Here is a 15104-nt window from a genome sequence, read left to right as displayed (position 1 = left end):
ATTATTGTTTATTATTTCCAGTGTTTTTGATGGCATAATTTAACACAAGAAAAATGTAATAAAATTGAGCATGGCTAAAAAAAGTTTTAGATTGCATACAATTTAACCCCACAACACTAAACTGGTCAAAATGAGTACAGAAAAATGGGTGTGTGAAAGATATTTGCAATGTAAAGAATGCCTGAGGTTTTTAATGTATGGTAAGTTTGTAATAATAATCACAACTAAAGATGTTGCAAGAAGACAGAAACACAAAAGCATTAAATGGTTAGTCTGTTGCATGTAGTTTCTTTGTGAGCAGTGGTACAAAATTTAGTAATGAAAAAAAAAGTTATTTTTGGTTGTTCTTTTACTGCAACTAATATTGAAATACACCATATGCAAAAATAACTTTTTAAAAATTTTGTAGGGTGTTTTAAAATAGTTATTGTGAAAAGTGCTATATACATTCGTGATCAACTTCTTTAGCGTTTGCAATATTTTGAATTAGTGGCTGGAAGAGACTATATACAGTAGTTATGATTGAGGAAATTGTTTTGGTTTGCAGTCCCCAAAAACAGAACCCATAACAAATGCTTAAGTGTACAGAGAAAACTAACATCATATTGCTTTGCAGGATTTTAAATACAGCTCATTGCAAAACAGGCTTATATATAATAAAAGTTAATTCATATTAATAAACATGATAGAGCAAATTAAATACAAAACCAAGAGAGGGTGTTGATTACAAGTGGAAAGTTCTCTCCCACAGAAGCTTATTATACAATCTTTTAAAATGCATTAGTCAGATATGTTGGCAGCAAAGTTGGAAATTATTTCCAGGATCAATTCCCATTCTCTAAACACCCATGTGATATGAATGATTCAGGTAACATATATTAACTGAGCTATTCATTTAACAAGGTTTAATTTGTCACCAGAGAGGGGGGAGGCACTGGGGACCTCAGTCTAGCTGGTGTGGATGCAAGGTCGCAGCTGTGTGCCCTCTAATGAACAATCAAATTCACCCTCACATTGGTTTTGTTTTCGAAAACGAAGCACTTCTGCCTGCTGCTGCTGCATTCAGCCAGGCAGTCTCATCCTCTGAAAGATAATTAGACTGAAGGTCTCTGTGAAGATGGTGAGAATACAGAGCCACCTCCTCCACAGTTCTGGATAGTCAATATTTGACATATAAAATTCAATTTTCACCCTTAATACTGAAGCCTGGAAAGAGAGTCACAGTTACATCCAGAAGGTGGTGCCCTTATTGCTGCTGCATGCAGCCCTCCTAGTGAAGACCTTGGGCATCAGTGGTGTTAAGACATCTGTATTTAGTAAAGGTCATAAAAATTGGTAAATGGAGAAATCAGCAGTGTGGCTAAGAGACACTCTGCCACTCTAAGCAAGTCATAGAACCTGTCTGATATACTTGTGTACTGTATTACAATTGAAAACAGGTACTTCAACACATATTGCTTAGACCTGTGCATAAAAATGTTGGCTAGACGTTACAGCCCATTATCTGAGGGATTACTAGTAAAGGGTGCAACTTTAATGGCAGTCTGACTTTGTATGTTGGACAGGAGCTGCAGCATGTATGCTGGTATCGGAATGAACCTCAGAGGAAGAACATCACCAACAAGCAAAGGATAGAAATCCATTAGTGGAGCTGCAAAGATAAATAAGCAAGCGACCCAAAAAAAAAAAAAAATCACCAAAACTCTTTACACTTTGCAATGCACTATGCTCTCAACACATGTGGATCCACACTGTAGCATCAAAAGCACTTTGCAGGTCTTAGTTCTCATTTTGATAGTGAGGATTTGTGTTTTGCATTCATACTTTTGTTTCCTTTGTTTTTTTAATGATCAAAACTTATGTGCCACCTTACAGTCTCTGAGGCACAGGCTGTGATTGTCTTGCCTTGCTCTATCTTTCCATGCTTATGGCTATGGATAGTTATGAGCGAAATGATTGAAATCAGTGAAATGGAAAAATTAAATCTCACATGTGGAGATCGGCTGGAAGCAATATGTCAGCCTGTTATTTATCATTTAAATAAAGACAAAAAAATAAAGGGGGGGGGAAATCATCACACTCATTTCCTGTCGCGTTGAGATATTTTGTTCAGTTCTGAGATGTATATTGTTATATGTATATTATAATATATATGTACAGTATATTATGTGCTCTGATGCTCACTTATGATGACAATTGTGGCTGCAATCAAAAAGATGTGTGGAAGATAGAAATTAAACTTGAAGGTCCACAGTGCATGGAATGTGGATATCTTCAACCTGCAGTTCTCCAAGATGGAGTAAAATTTAGAATAGGATTATACATTTTATGCAGCTATAGAGGGAATAAAACAGAAGTGGCATTAAAGAATTAATATAAAGAAATAATATTCATAGACCAGCTTATCAATGATGGCACAGATTCAGACCTTCTTCTTCATCTTCAGGATAATACGTGTTTCTTTCAAATCACATTGACTTCATTCTAAGCTTTTTTTCTCCAAAGCATTAAGAACCTTGTACTTCTTAATCAGGTTTTGGCCCATCCAGGATGTTCCTGGCTGAGATGGTGTACAGTAATACCATACCTTTTTTACACAGACAGCTTCTTTTTTATTTCTAATAACCTTTAACATGCATCATTAAAATACACATTACTTTGCATTAGTAGTATTTCCTTATTTTTAATTCTTTTGTCACTTCCATTTGTCCTAAGCTTCATCTATACTAATAAAAAGCAAAGCCCTCTCTGACTGGACTGGACTGGACTGGACTGACTCACTCATCACTAATTCTCCAACTTCCCGTGTAGGTAGAAGGCTGAAATTTGGCAGGCTCATTCCTTACAGCTTGCTTACAAAAGTTGGGCAGGTTTCATTTCGCAATTCTATGCGTAATGGTCATAACTGGAACCTATTATTCTCCATATACTGTAATGGACTTCAGCTCGATGACTGTGGGGGCGGAGTTGCGTGTCACATCATCACGCCTCCCACATAATCACGTGAACCGACTGTGAACGCAGTACGTAGAAAACAAGGAAGAGCTCCAAAAAGCGCTGAAGAAAAACGTATACAAGCTTATTCATAAGTGCAGCTTCTGCGGAAACAAAGCACGGTGTAAACCGTAAGTTTAAATTAAGTTTATAGACACGCTCCTGCTGCAGTTTGTCATGCCTTTGTCGAATAGTTTATTCGCGAGATACAAGTTTAATGAGAAGAAACGAGGTATAAACGAGACTTTGGATCACTTTGTAACGGAGTTAAAATTGCTGTAGCAAGAAACTTTTAGGTGCCGGGTCTTAGCTAACATTAAATATAGCCGTGGACATCGCAACATCACACAAGAGAGCAGCTCACGTGAACTGACTGAACGCAGTACAAGTGATCACTTCCATACATCTAACCTGTTCAAAAAATGCATTACACAATTGACAAGGTAGGAAAAGAATATGCTCCGAGCCGAGCTCCACAGCTAACGCGGTCTTGCGGAAGCAACTTCGTCACGCTGCCACCAAATACTCACAGAAAAATCCACAAGTTAATACACATGCTGTCTCTAGACTTTCTCCACACTCTGAATGTATTCCTTGCATCCCCATTATACCCTATGATCTCCCATGTCAATTCAAATGCCTCCAATTTCCAGTAAGGCTCTGCTTCACGATGACAAGTAATAAGTCTCAGGGACAGACCCTACAAAAGGTTGCCATTGATTTCAGGCAAGATTGCTTTTCTCCTGGACAAAACTATACGTTGCATTCTCAAGCAGCTTGCATATTACAACCGAGTGCTGAACTTCTCAAGAGTGATGTATGTATATATATATATATATATATATATATATATATATATATATATATATATATATATATATATATATATTGTCACCTGCGTGTGCATGCTCGTGCAGCTTGTGCTATAAAGCTCACTGCCTTGGCTTAGGCAGGCAGTTCTGTTTTGGACTCTGTTGTGTAAACAACTGTTGCAATGCCTCAAAGACTTTTGCAGCGGAAACCGTAATAAGCGGGTGGCTGCCCCAAACCTTTCGCGTCTCTGGTCTCCACTTATTACAGTGGCGTAGCGGCAGGATGGTGTCCCGATGATATTACAACCGGAGTGGACTACCGGGAGCTATGTCCCACTAAAGCAGTCCCTTCCACGCATTCCAGAGCTTGTTCAAGTCGCCGGGCCGTCTGGCTTGCGACCTGTCGAGGAACAAGGCGGACCGTAGGGGACAATGGCGGGGTTGTTTGTGTGCCCTTAGCAATCCCTGGCGGATAAACATACGGGGAGCTTCTTATTAATGGACATAAGATCAACAGCTGTTCGATTCCGGCAGTAGCGTGTCTGTCGTTGCTCGCCGTTTTATTCTGCCGCAACAGTGGATTAAAAGAAGACCAGTCTAAAATGTATACGGAGATATCCGCATACAATACCGCCCGGTGTTACATATGTCTCGGAGGAACCCTTGACAGCTTACCGTGGCGGTGCATCCGGATCCTCCGTTTCCGTAATCCTCGGGCGAGACTGGTCTGATAGTAGCGGTAGTTTAGAAAGCATTCCCGAAAAACTTATGGCCTCGTTATAGATGACAACGATTCATCTCAAGTTGCTTCCACACCGTGTAATCAGCCGACAGGGAGTGGGGCGGTAGGCCAAGAGAGTGAAGACACTCCCGGACCGTCGCGGGCTACTACGTCATCCACTAGCGCCCGGCAGCTGAACTGACATCGTGGTATACAAAGAGATCCTTAACAGATAGTTATTGGTATATTTTCCCTCAGTTTAAAAAGGTTTTCTTTTCTTCTTAATAAAAATTGAAAATCTGTATATATATGCGTCTGTGTGTATGTATGTAATATATATATATATATATATATATATATATATATATATATATCCCTCCTCCGGACAGCCCTGCTCTCTCTTGATATATACAAGAGCTCGAAGCATAAACTGCATATGTATGTGTGTGTGTATGTATGTGTGATATATGTATGTGTATATATATGTAGATATGTATATATGTATTGTATATATGTATATATATATATATATATATATATATATATATATGACTGCAACACTCATAACAGTGACAAAACAATTTCATTGACAATCATGTTACGTTATTTTTAAAATGTTTCCTTTTCTTTTTCATAACTTCTTTAACACACTACTTTTCCTCTGCAATGAATTGCGGGTATTTTGCTAGTACTTAATATTACTTAAATTATTATGAGTAAATAATTATTTCAAAAAAATAAATTTTCTGTGCAGCACACTTGACACTTTGAGTAATACAACGCTGAAAAAATGAAAGAAAAAAATGCTTGGTTTAAAAGTTCAATTTTTGGAGTGCCACTTGACAGAGAACTGGTTTATGTGGTTTTCAACTGACACTCTAACTTCACTCTCAGCTCAGTGTTCCGTTTTGAGGTTTTTCAACATAATGGCCATATCATGACCTGCCAATTTCAATTTCTCATTCTCATTGTCTCTACAGTCCATTTCTGGCCCAATTCAAGTCTTTGGCTCAGCTTTTGTTGGTGGGCTAGGGTGGTCTGATTTTTTTTCACAGAAACTCATGATAAACTGCATCTGGTAAATATCTGGCTTTAAGAAACTTTATATAAAATAGCCTCACATCAGGGTTAGCCTTCTCTCTTTTTCACAGCTGGGACGCTAAACTCCAAAATAGAAACACTATAAATAAAACCTTATAAAAATAAAGACACGCCAGAAAATCTCTTAAACAACTAACAGCAGCATCTTCTGTGTTGTATGTTTGTCTGTTTCATTTGTCTTGTGTCCCATCTTTTTTACAACTATAAGGTCAATTATCCTATTTCTATAATTTTTGGATTCATCAATAAATTGTATTATTCCATTTTTTTTAATGAGTTGGATCCAGTTATCTAAAACAACGCTTATGGTTTGCAACTGCCATCTACAGAGAAAAGTAAGAAAAATAAAGTTGGAGCCTTACTGAATTGTCTCATTATACCGCAGCTACTCTGAACATTCGCCAATTCTCCTGTCAATCAGCCTCACACTACAGCTGCACTGCGTGTTTGCTTCTGCCTGCTTGTCACTGTTGGCAGTTTTCATAAAACTGATGTGTAATTTGCCCAGAATCCTCGAGAATAATGTGACATTCTTTGCCACAACCACTGGTGACTGCGTTGGAAACCCTGGTTTGACAAGCTGAACTGTCACATTTGACCCTAAGCTCTACTCCTGGACCATGCATAATAGTAACAATAATGTCACCACTTACAGACATTGCTAAGTTACCCTTAGACAACGGGCTTTGCAGTGGCCAGTCCAAATGTTTGTAAAACGCTGCACTACAGCTCAGGAGCTGGCACAAGCTTTATTGGTTGTGTTTATGTCCAGAATTACCTCTCGCTTTTCTTTCCTTGTTTGTGCAAAAGGTATTTTAAAGGTATACCTATTACTGCTGATTATGCCTTGTTTCAGTGTTAAGCTGGATAGTAAGTTAGCTCTATTTTAACTGACTTCTCAGTTAACATCAATGCCAAAATATCATTTTAACAGAAAAAATATTATGGGCGAGTGATACTATAGCTGCCCTCTTATGTGTTCTGTTCTAGTTATACAGAAAAATACTTGGTAATAGAGAAACTGAAAGATTGCAAACATGGTAAAGTTGAAAAATTCCACTCCAAAATTACCTCATTGGGGTGAAATTGTAAATGCTCACAAATGATGTTCATTCCATTTGAATGCATAGTTAGATTCAGAAAGTCAGTGTAGAGACATATAAGGGCACCCAAGATGCCACAAAGGGTATCTAGTATTGCAGGTCAAACATTCCCTTTGATTAGCCAGGAAAAAGACAAGACAGCAGGCTTCATACTTTTGGAGGAGCGATGCTTATGCGTGTAGGGTGGGCAAGAACATTTTCATATTGTGGTACACTTCTGAAAAGTTAGCTTTATTATTTAGCCACTGATGATTTGTTATTTTTATGCAGATGATACTCAGCTCTATTTCAATGTTAAAAGTGGTACTTCATCAGAGCTTTCTCAGCTCACAACTTACCTCAGTGAAATTAAAACCTGGATGGAGCAGAACTCTTTAAATTGCAACAAAACTGAACTCCTGCAAACTGGGACTAAAATGCAACTTAATAAAATGAGCTCCTTCCCAGTCAATCTTTGTGGTGATCTCATCAGACCTGCCTCTACTGCAAAGAATCTTGGTGTCATTTTTGATTCCTCCCACATAAATCACATTAAGAAACTTTCTTACTTTCACCTCCGTAACATTTCCCATGTTCACTCCTTCCTCTCATTTTCTAATGCTGAGAAACTTGTCCATGCTTTTATCACATCCTGCATCGATTATTGTCATTCCCTACTGGCAGGTGCCCCTTCTACTCTTATATCACAGCTCCAGCTTATTCAAAACTCAGCTGCAAGTGTCCTTACTCAAACCATTAGCAGCAAGTACATAACACTCATCCTGCTCTGTCTTCACTGGCTCCCTGTGTCTTACAGAATCGAATATAAAATTCTACCAATAACCTACAAAACCTTAAACGACCTTGCACCAAACTACATCAGTGACCTTCTCCATCACTATGTGCCTCTCCGCTCACTAAGGTCCTCTGATTCTGGCAATCTTGTCGTGCCCCACACTAATCTACACTCCTTCAGCTATATAGCGCCCAGACGCTGGAATGACCTACCAAAATTAATCAGATCAGCCGACTCCATGAATTCTTTTAAATAACAATGCAAAACTCATCTGTTCAGGAAGGCTTTTAGCTCTACCTGACTTTATTACCCTTCTCTCAGTTTACCTCTATGTCAAGATACTCATGTAACCTGTGTGTGTGCTAGGCCATCAATTATGTTGTCTGTTAGGCTTTTCTCTGAATTTACTATCTTACTCTTCTTTATTTATTTATCTGGTTTAGTATAATGCTATATACTGTATACCCTGCCGTTCTTTCTTAGAATCTGTGAAGTGCCTTGAGCATGGGAAAGGCGCTATATAAATAAAATGTATTATTATTACCTCCTTTAACAAGAACAGCAATAATAGTCCTGTTTATTGGGAATTATTTTCCTGCTCTCATATTTAAGTTATTTTTTACAGTAGTTTATATACTGTATTAGTTTACTTCCTTTTAGCTATTACATGCTGTTCAGCTACCATGATAATTCTTAGTATTATTACAGTGGCAATATAAATACACATAAACTTCAATGGTTTAATATACGGGCAGTGTAATCATTAATAAATATAATTACAGACGACCAACCTGGTGTACAGGTAGTTCTATTATTATTTGTAATTTTTGAAAAGGACTACTCTGTAATTTAGGCTAATGATAACCCATTGAAACTTGGCCAAGTAAATTTCACAGACCTCAATAAATTACTTTAAACAGCAGAAACAGAATTCACTCGCATCATGCTTTACACTTTGTCTCAAAACCCAGGTTGCTGTGACATTCTACTGTGGATTTTGTTTTATTAAAGTTACAAATGGAGGCACTGATATTGAGAGCACTGATAGGTGTACTGCAGTTTGACAGGGAGTACAGCATGTCCATGTTAATGCACTTAAACCATACATTTCAAAAGTGCAATATGTTTATCTTGACCGTATCTTAAATAATTGCTAAAATGGCAAATTTGCAAGGGTCCTAATCAAAATTGTTTTTTTTTCTCAACACTTTACTTTTAGCACAAATAACTAAAAATTAGCATATGGTATGACAAAATGTACATTTCAATTTAAATTCGATTGTTCATTAAATTCAAAAAACATTCCAGACAGGCAGGTAAATATGGATATTCACAAAAAGATGGCTGAAGCTGTGGATAGCTGGGAATGCCTTTCTGTGTGTGCACATTAAACTCTGTGATTGCTTGGGATTGCCAATAAAGAGACCTTCAACTAGGAAATCAAAATTATTAGCTGGAAAAATGCTCTAAATTATTTCAAAATACTTTCTTATCCTTAATAAAAATAATCAAATAAAATCAAAACTTTACCAGTGATAGTTGAGCTCTGTTAAATAATGACAAACTACAACTTGTGAGACATTAAAGGAGTGTAATGAGACACTGTGTGCATTTGAATTTATAAATCAAAAAATCAGAAGCTGACATTCACAATTTGACCAGGTGATTACTTAGCCCTCAACAAAACTTGCATAAGTAAAAACACAAAGAATAAGACAACCAATTTATCAAAGGAATTGCAAAAAAAAAAAAAAAAAAATTCAAAAGAAATAACATTCAACAAGCATGGTGAAATGTGGTAATCAATTCAACTGTGAAGGGCCACCATTGCTACTGGCTTTCATCACAATTTCTCTTTTAAACAGAATCTGCTTGACTGTCCCCTTTCAGTCCCCATCATTAATTTAACTTGTGCCCCTTTACTGCACTTTAAGGAAATATTTGGTATATGACTTTTTTATTCCCAATTTAAAAAAATGACTTGGTATACATTATGACCATCCTAACAGTAATATCAATACGTTTTAGTTGTACAACACCTTTCACAAACTTAAGGTTGCTGCAAATACAATTTTGAAACACAAGATACCAAAAAGTGGCAATAAGAGAATAAATCAAAGAAATAAAAATAATGACAAAACACAAAAACAAAACAACAACTACATAATTGCATAAAAGAGAAAAAGCACAAACATCTACGACTACTAAGCAAAGAAAATCTTCAAATTCAGTTTTAAAGGAAGAGAGGAAAAAACAATACTGAATATGACAGGTGATTGGAGGCCATGGCTTTACACAGAAACAGAGTTAGGCTATAGAGTAGACAATAGGGCCAATCTTGTTATTCTGGTATTCAAGACACTGATGAATTGTTTTATTGCCTTAAGCTCTGAGGAAAAACTACATGGAAAAGTGAAAAACTGTGAGCCATCTGGCCTTAAAAGGGGCATAACTATTGCATTTATTAGTAATGATACAATTACTATGAGAAACCATGTCATCAGGACAAGGAAACATACAAAATCTGCAAGAGAGTTGGGGCTTGTAAAGACTACAAAAACAGAAAGCATCAATGGGCTCAATGCTGCCAAAGGATATACTACTTTTAACATGATGTTTAGGAATGAGAATACAAGGATTACATTCAATGAGCTTATGATCAGAAATGGCAATTAAAAAAATGGAGACAGTGAATAATGTAGGATCCATGAATATGACTGTAAAAATTAACTTGCAACATTTATGATCTATTAGAGATCAGAGGGGACTGGGCGGTCTCTTGGTCTGGAATCTCTACAGATTTTATTTTTTTTCTCCAGCCTTTGGAGTTTTTTTTTGTTTTTTCTGTCCACCCTGGCCATCGGACCTTACTTATTCTATGTTAATTAATGTTGACTTATGTTTATTTTTTATTGTGTCTTCTATTTTTCTATTCTTTATTTTGTAAAGCACTTTGAGCTACATTTTTTGTATGAATATGTGCTATATAAATAAATGTTGATTGATTGATTGATAGAAAGTCATTTGAGAAAGAGCAATTAATATCATCATGCATATTAAAGTCTTCCGACAGAACTCACCGCATGGCACACCACCTGTAGCTGCTCATTCATTTTGGGCAAACAGTTTGGAGTCATTTGGTTGGGACATGGCAGTAATAAATCAATACAATAAAGAGTGGAAGAGAGCAAAATAAAACATATTCAGATATACAATGTACTTGTGAAGCTAGAGTTTCACTGTGTGTGCGTCAGTGGCTTCCACATTACAAGAAGAACATAACAGCGTAGATTAAGCACAGAGAAAAACTACTTGGCTAATTACAGGGGTATGAAGTATGAAATATGAGGAGAGATAGGAGTTTAATCTTTTTATCCTAAGAAAGTAGAGATTAAAGGGTTGCATGACAGAAATGTTTAAAAGTATAAATAGTGTGATTACAATGGATTCTAGCTGTTATTTAAAATGAATTGTTAGTGAAAATGTAGGGATACAGAAGAAGCTGGCTAATGCAACATTTTACAGAAATATTATGTGCCAATTCTTTATTTAGTGTATAAATGTAACAAAACACCATGCTCCGGTAATAAGCCTGACAGTAGGTGCTTAGGAATACTAGACTTTATTATAGTAGGTGCATTAAGAGGACATGTTTGTCAATATATACGTTAAGTATGAACAGTTGGCAGAATGGCTACATCATTTATCCTGCATCATGTACAGTAGTTTTGCTTATTATGGGACCTAAATAAACACAGTATTTGCCCCTATAATTTCATTTACTAATCTCAGTTTTACTCTTCTGCACTTTATATGAGATGCACTTTTGACTCCAACTGCATAAAACCACTTACATTTAAATTTCTCAATTAAATTTCACTACTGGAGCTTTTTTTATTTTTTCTGTGCACGGTTGTGGAGTATTTGTAATAAAACTGAATATGTAAACAACCACATAAAGGAAAGTTACAAGAAAAGCTAACACTATGTCACTTGGGAAGATGGTGATCCTTGTAGTTCTCAGAAGTAACAAATTACTTAACTTACACTGAAAAAGAAATCAGAAAATGTACCTGTGTTAAAGAAACCTATTTCGCTTTAGAGTGTTACAAATCAAGTTTAATCACAAGAACCTACAGAGCTCTAATATTCTCAAAGATTCACTGTTGTCTATACTAGCAAAGGATACTGTACATGAGGCACAATCTGTTAAATATTTGCACAGCTTGGGAAGCATTACAATGGGCAAGATAATTTGCTAAAAAAGATCATATTCAGTCCAAAAATAATTCGTATGGCTGGCAAAGTACCCAGCAGTAGGTTAACATAACTGCCAAAACCTCCCAAGGCAAAGTAACCGAGTTAGCAGATGGTGTGAAGGAAATGTGTTGGAATGAACAAGTGGTCAGTAAGCAAAGAGGCTCAGGAAACTCCATCCACTTTCTAAATCACTTAAATTCAAGGCAGAGTCGTGAAAGATGTAGAGTCAAACTTGGCAGGAGAAGATGCAAGGTACAGTATTAACTTTCACTGGACAGAAAAATTAATTCAGCCTTGGTCGTTTTGTGAAGTCAAGGTATGATGTCAATTAACATCAATCAAAGTAATGATTGTGTAAGAATCAGAAATTCATTTGGCTCTTCTTTTTGTGTTCTACATGTGTTAGAAACCATAGTTTATATTAAAGTGTTTGGCAATTTTCACAACAGGATACTAGACTTAATCAATTTACATCTTCAGTGCCAAAACGCTTAAATACTGTAAGTATAATATGTATTTTATTAAAAATAATAAATAAAAAATAATTAAAAAAAACAAACAAGAAATTGGCACACAGAACTTTTTTACCTCCTTATTTGAGACAGTCAGTGCCCGTAACACATAGGCTATGTTACATTCCTCAGAGTGGCAGCACACCTGGAACTTGCCATACTCCTTCACATCAGGAGGATCCGGCCAGTACTGATGACATTTTGCCTAAAAGATGAAGGGCAAAAATGAAAATAAGCAGTGAAACCAGATTTGAAATTCTACAACAGTACAACTAATTTGTACTGCTTACTGGTGTCTTAACCAGTGCCAAAACAACAACAACAATCACAACAAAAAAGGCCTATGTAACCAGTAAACATGGTTCTTATAGTTTTATAGGCAGTGTAAGGAATTCCACAGCAACCTAGTGCACTGCATTCATGGCCAAAACAGGCATGCGCTGGTTGTGACCAATGCCACCCAGTACAAAACAGTAAGCTTAGACTTTAAGTGGTGAATCTCCGCTCTTATGATTCACTGAGTCCCTTTAAAGGTTTGGATTAAAGCAAACATTTCCCTTTCTGTTTTACTATGGGTTAAGACGAATCTTGTGTAAAATACAGAAAGAATAAGTTTGAGTATTTGCGTGGCCTTATGTATGGGTAGTAAAACAAGTAGACTCTGAGAATTTGAAGGTTTCCATTTGCTCAGAAGATATGAATCCAAAGATATCAAGTCATTAAATGTATGAGTGCAAAGGATAGATTAAAAATGATACATATTTATTTTTTTAATTGGCAAACTCTTCTAACTGTAACAGCTTCAGAATATGCTCCACATCCCACTCAGTGAAAAATATCAAACTTGACTCCAGTGACAGGACATGAGTGTTAACAAAATCAATAGACTCTTATTTAATTTACATAGCACCTTCCATAATATGTATATTTAATACTTCACAAAAGGACTATGAAATTGACAGTTAAAAGTACATAAAGGTACAAAATGGTACATCAGCAGGCAGAAACTCATCTACTTGAATTTGAATACCAATTGAACTGCACATTTAGATATGGTGAGCTGTCATATCTGCCACATTCCTCTCTATGACAAATTATGTCACATGAGTAATACCTTCCTCTAGAGTTTTATGCTGTATTCTGTTTAAATGAGAGCTTGCTGAATACTCATTTCTACACATTGCTTTTCACTCATTGAAACTGGCGGCTTGTTGAGTGTCTCATTATAGTGTTCAGTGAAGCATTATAAGTCCCTCTTTTTAACACCTTCTTGTGCCATGGTAATTCTAACCAACCACTAATTTCTTTTTCTTGTACCTCTTCATGATCTCCCTAGACAAAGTCAATGTTTCCTTATCTTGGCTGAGACCATTTTGGGTGAACATCCCACTTATCTTTCTTGAGAGGTGAAATGATACATCTGCAGCACTTTGAGGTAAGCCCAAAAATGACTTTCCAAGGCCTCGACAAGCTCCTTACACACGTTATCTTGGCCACTGATGCAGCAGACACCTTCTAAGCATATTAATATTTCTCAAGTTAAATATGGACTTTTGCCAAAACAAGAGATTTCTTTCTTTATCAGGTTCTACAGTTGCTCTCATGAAAGGCATTGATCATCTTTTGGCTACTGCTCCGTTGCTAAGGTCTTAAACAGAGCAACTTGACTTCATATCCCATAACTTTCAAGATGCACAAGACACTTGTTTGAAGAGAGACTGTTAAATTATTGAGAACAGATTTATCTTCTTGACAGTTCCAAGTCATTTTCTCAGCCTGGGTAAGGTTTTTTGATCTGTTCAGTCAAGGTCTGTTTGTTTAAGCCAGTCATTAATCAAGTGGTGAACACCAGAGGACCGTACCCACACCTCTCTTTATCAATGTGTCTAGGGCACACAGCTTCAAAAATCATCACATGTCTATGAAATTGAGAATCGACTGAAGTACCATGTGTTAGTGGTGGTTGTAGTAGTAGAACTGTTATGGGTACCCAGTACACTTATGAGCAATTACTTATTTGTATTGATCTGCAATAAACTGGCATCCTATCCCAGGCCAGGTCCATGCATTATATACTATACCTCCATGGTAGGATCCTGTTTTCCACAACCATGTAATAGATATAAAAATGAAGTTTTATTTATTTATAGATTTGTCTATATTTTTAACTTGTGCTGGAAAATGATGTTGAAAAATTGATTTTATACTGTGCCTTTCATGGTGAAATTCACTCCAAAAACCCTCTACAAACTTTGTTTTCCTGATTTTTCTCTCTTCTTGCATACACTTCAAGATTTCTTATTTTTGCTTAGTTATTTGTTATTTAAACACACAATGTTTTCAACCATATTTATTTATTTATTGTCCACAACAAGTTCAGGGCTTCCAGATTGTTGTCACTGACACTTGCAGTCATGCTGTGTGCTTTCTGAAACGGGAAACATCTGACAAAATTATTAATGTCATGTTCCTTCAATTTCCAAGTTTTCCAAAATGATTTCTGGTTATTACAAAGGGTCCATTCAACAGCATTTTATTTTATGGAAACTCAGCTGTTCTTATAATGCATTCTTTTTAACTAACAAATAAACTCCAAGATTGAGTGTAACACTTCTAATATCATCCATCAAATTGACAGTAGCTTTTGAAAGGCAAATTCACTTGAGATTCTGACTGTCAGAAGTGTTTATTTTATATCATCCTTTACTTTATTGTAAGCATTTTGGTCCATTAGGGCTTTTGATACGCGACAAACAATTATGTAGTTATTTTTGCTTTTTGTATCATTTTAACGACACAGATATTTTTCCCATCTTATTTTTATTG

At 36.3% G+C, this 15104-nt stretch overlaps 1 protein-coding gene across 4 annotated transcripts in view; it reads right to left on the bottom strand.

Annotated features, from left to right (window-relative positions):
* Positions 1-15104, bottom strand: part of ptpn3 (protein tyrosine phosphatase non-receptor type 3) — a 383558-nt gene that overhangs the window by 43210 nt on the left and 325244 nt on the right. For all 4 annotated transcript variants that reach the window (XM_039737294.1, XM_039737296.1, XM_039737297.1 and 1 more), the window contains exon 23: positions 12355-12483. In XM_039737294.1, the coding sequence (XP_039593228.1) occupies positions 12355-12483 (129 nt within the window). The remainder of the gene's footprint in view (positions 1-12354; positions 12484-15104) is intronic.

This window comes from Polypterus senegalus, chromosome 15 (assembly GCF_016835505.1).
Source record: "Polypterus senegalus isolate Bchr_013 chromosome 15, ASM1683550v1, whole genome shotgun sequence".
In the NCBI taxonomy this organism is placed as follows: Eukaryota; Metazoa; Chordata; class Cladistia; order Polypteriformes; family Polypteridae; genus Polypterus; species Polypterus senegalus.
Note: the sequence above shows the minus strand (reverse complement) of the source record. Positions and strands in the feature narration are given on the sequence as shown.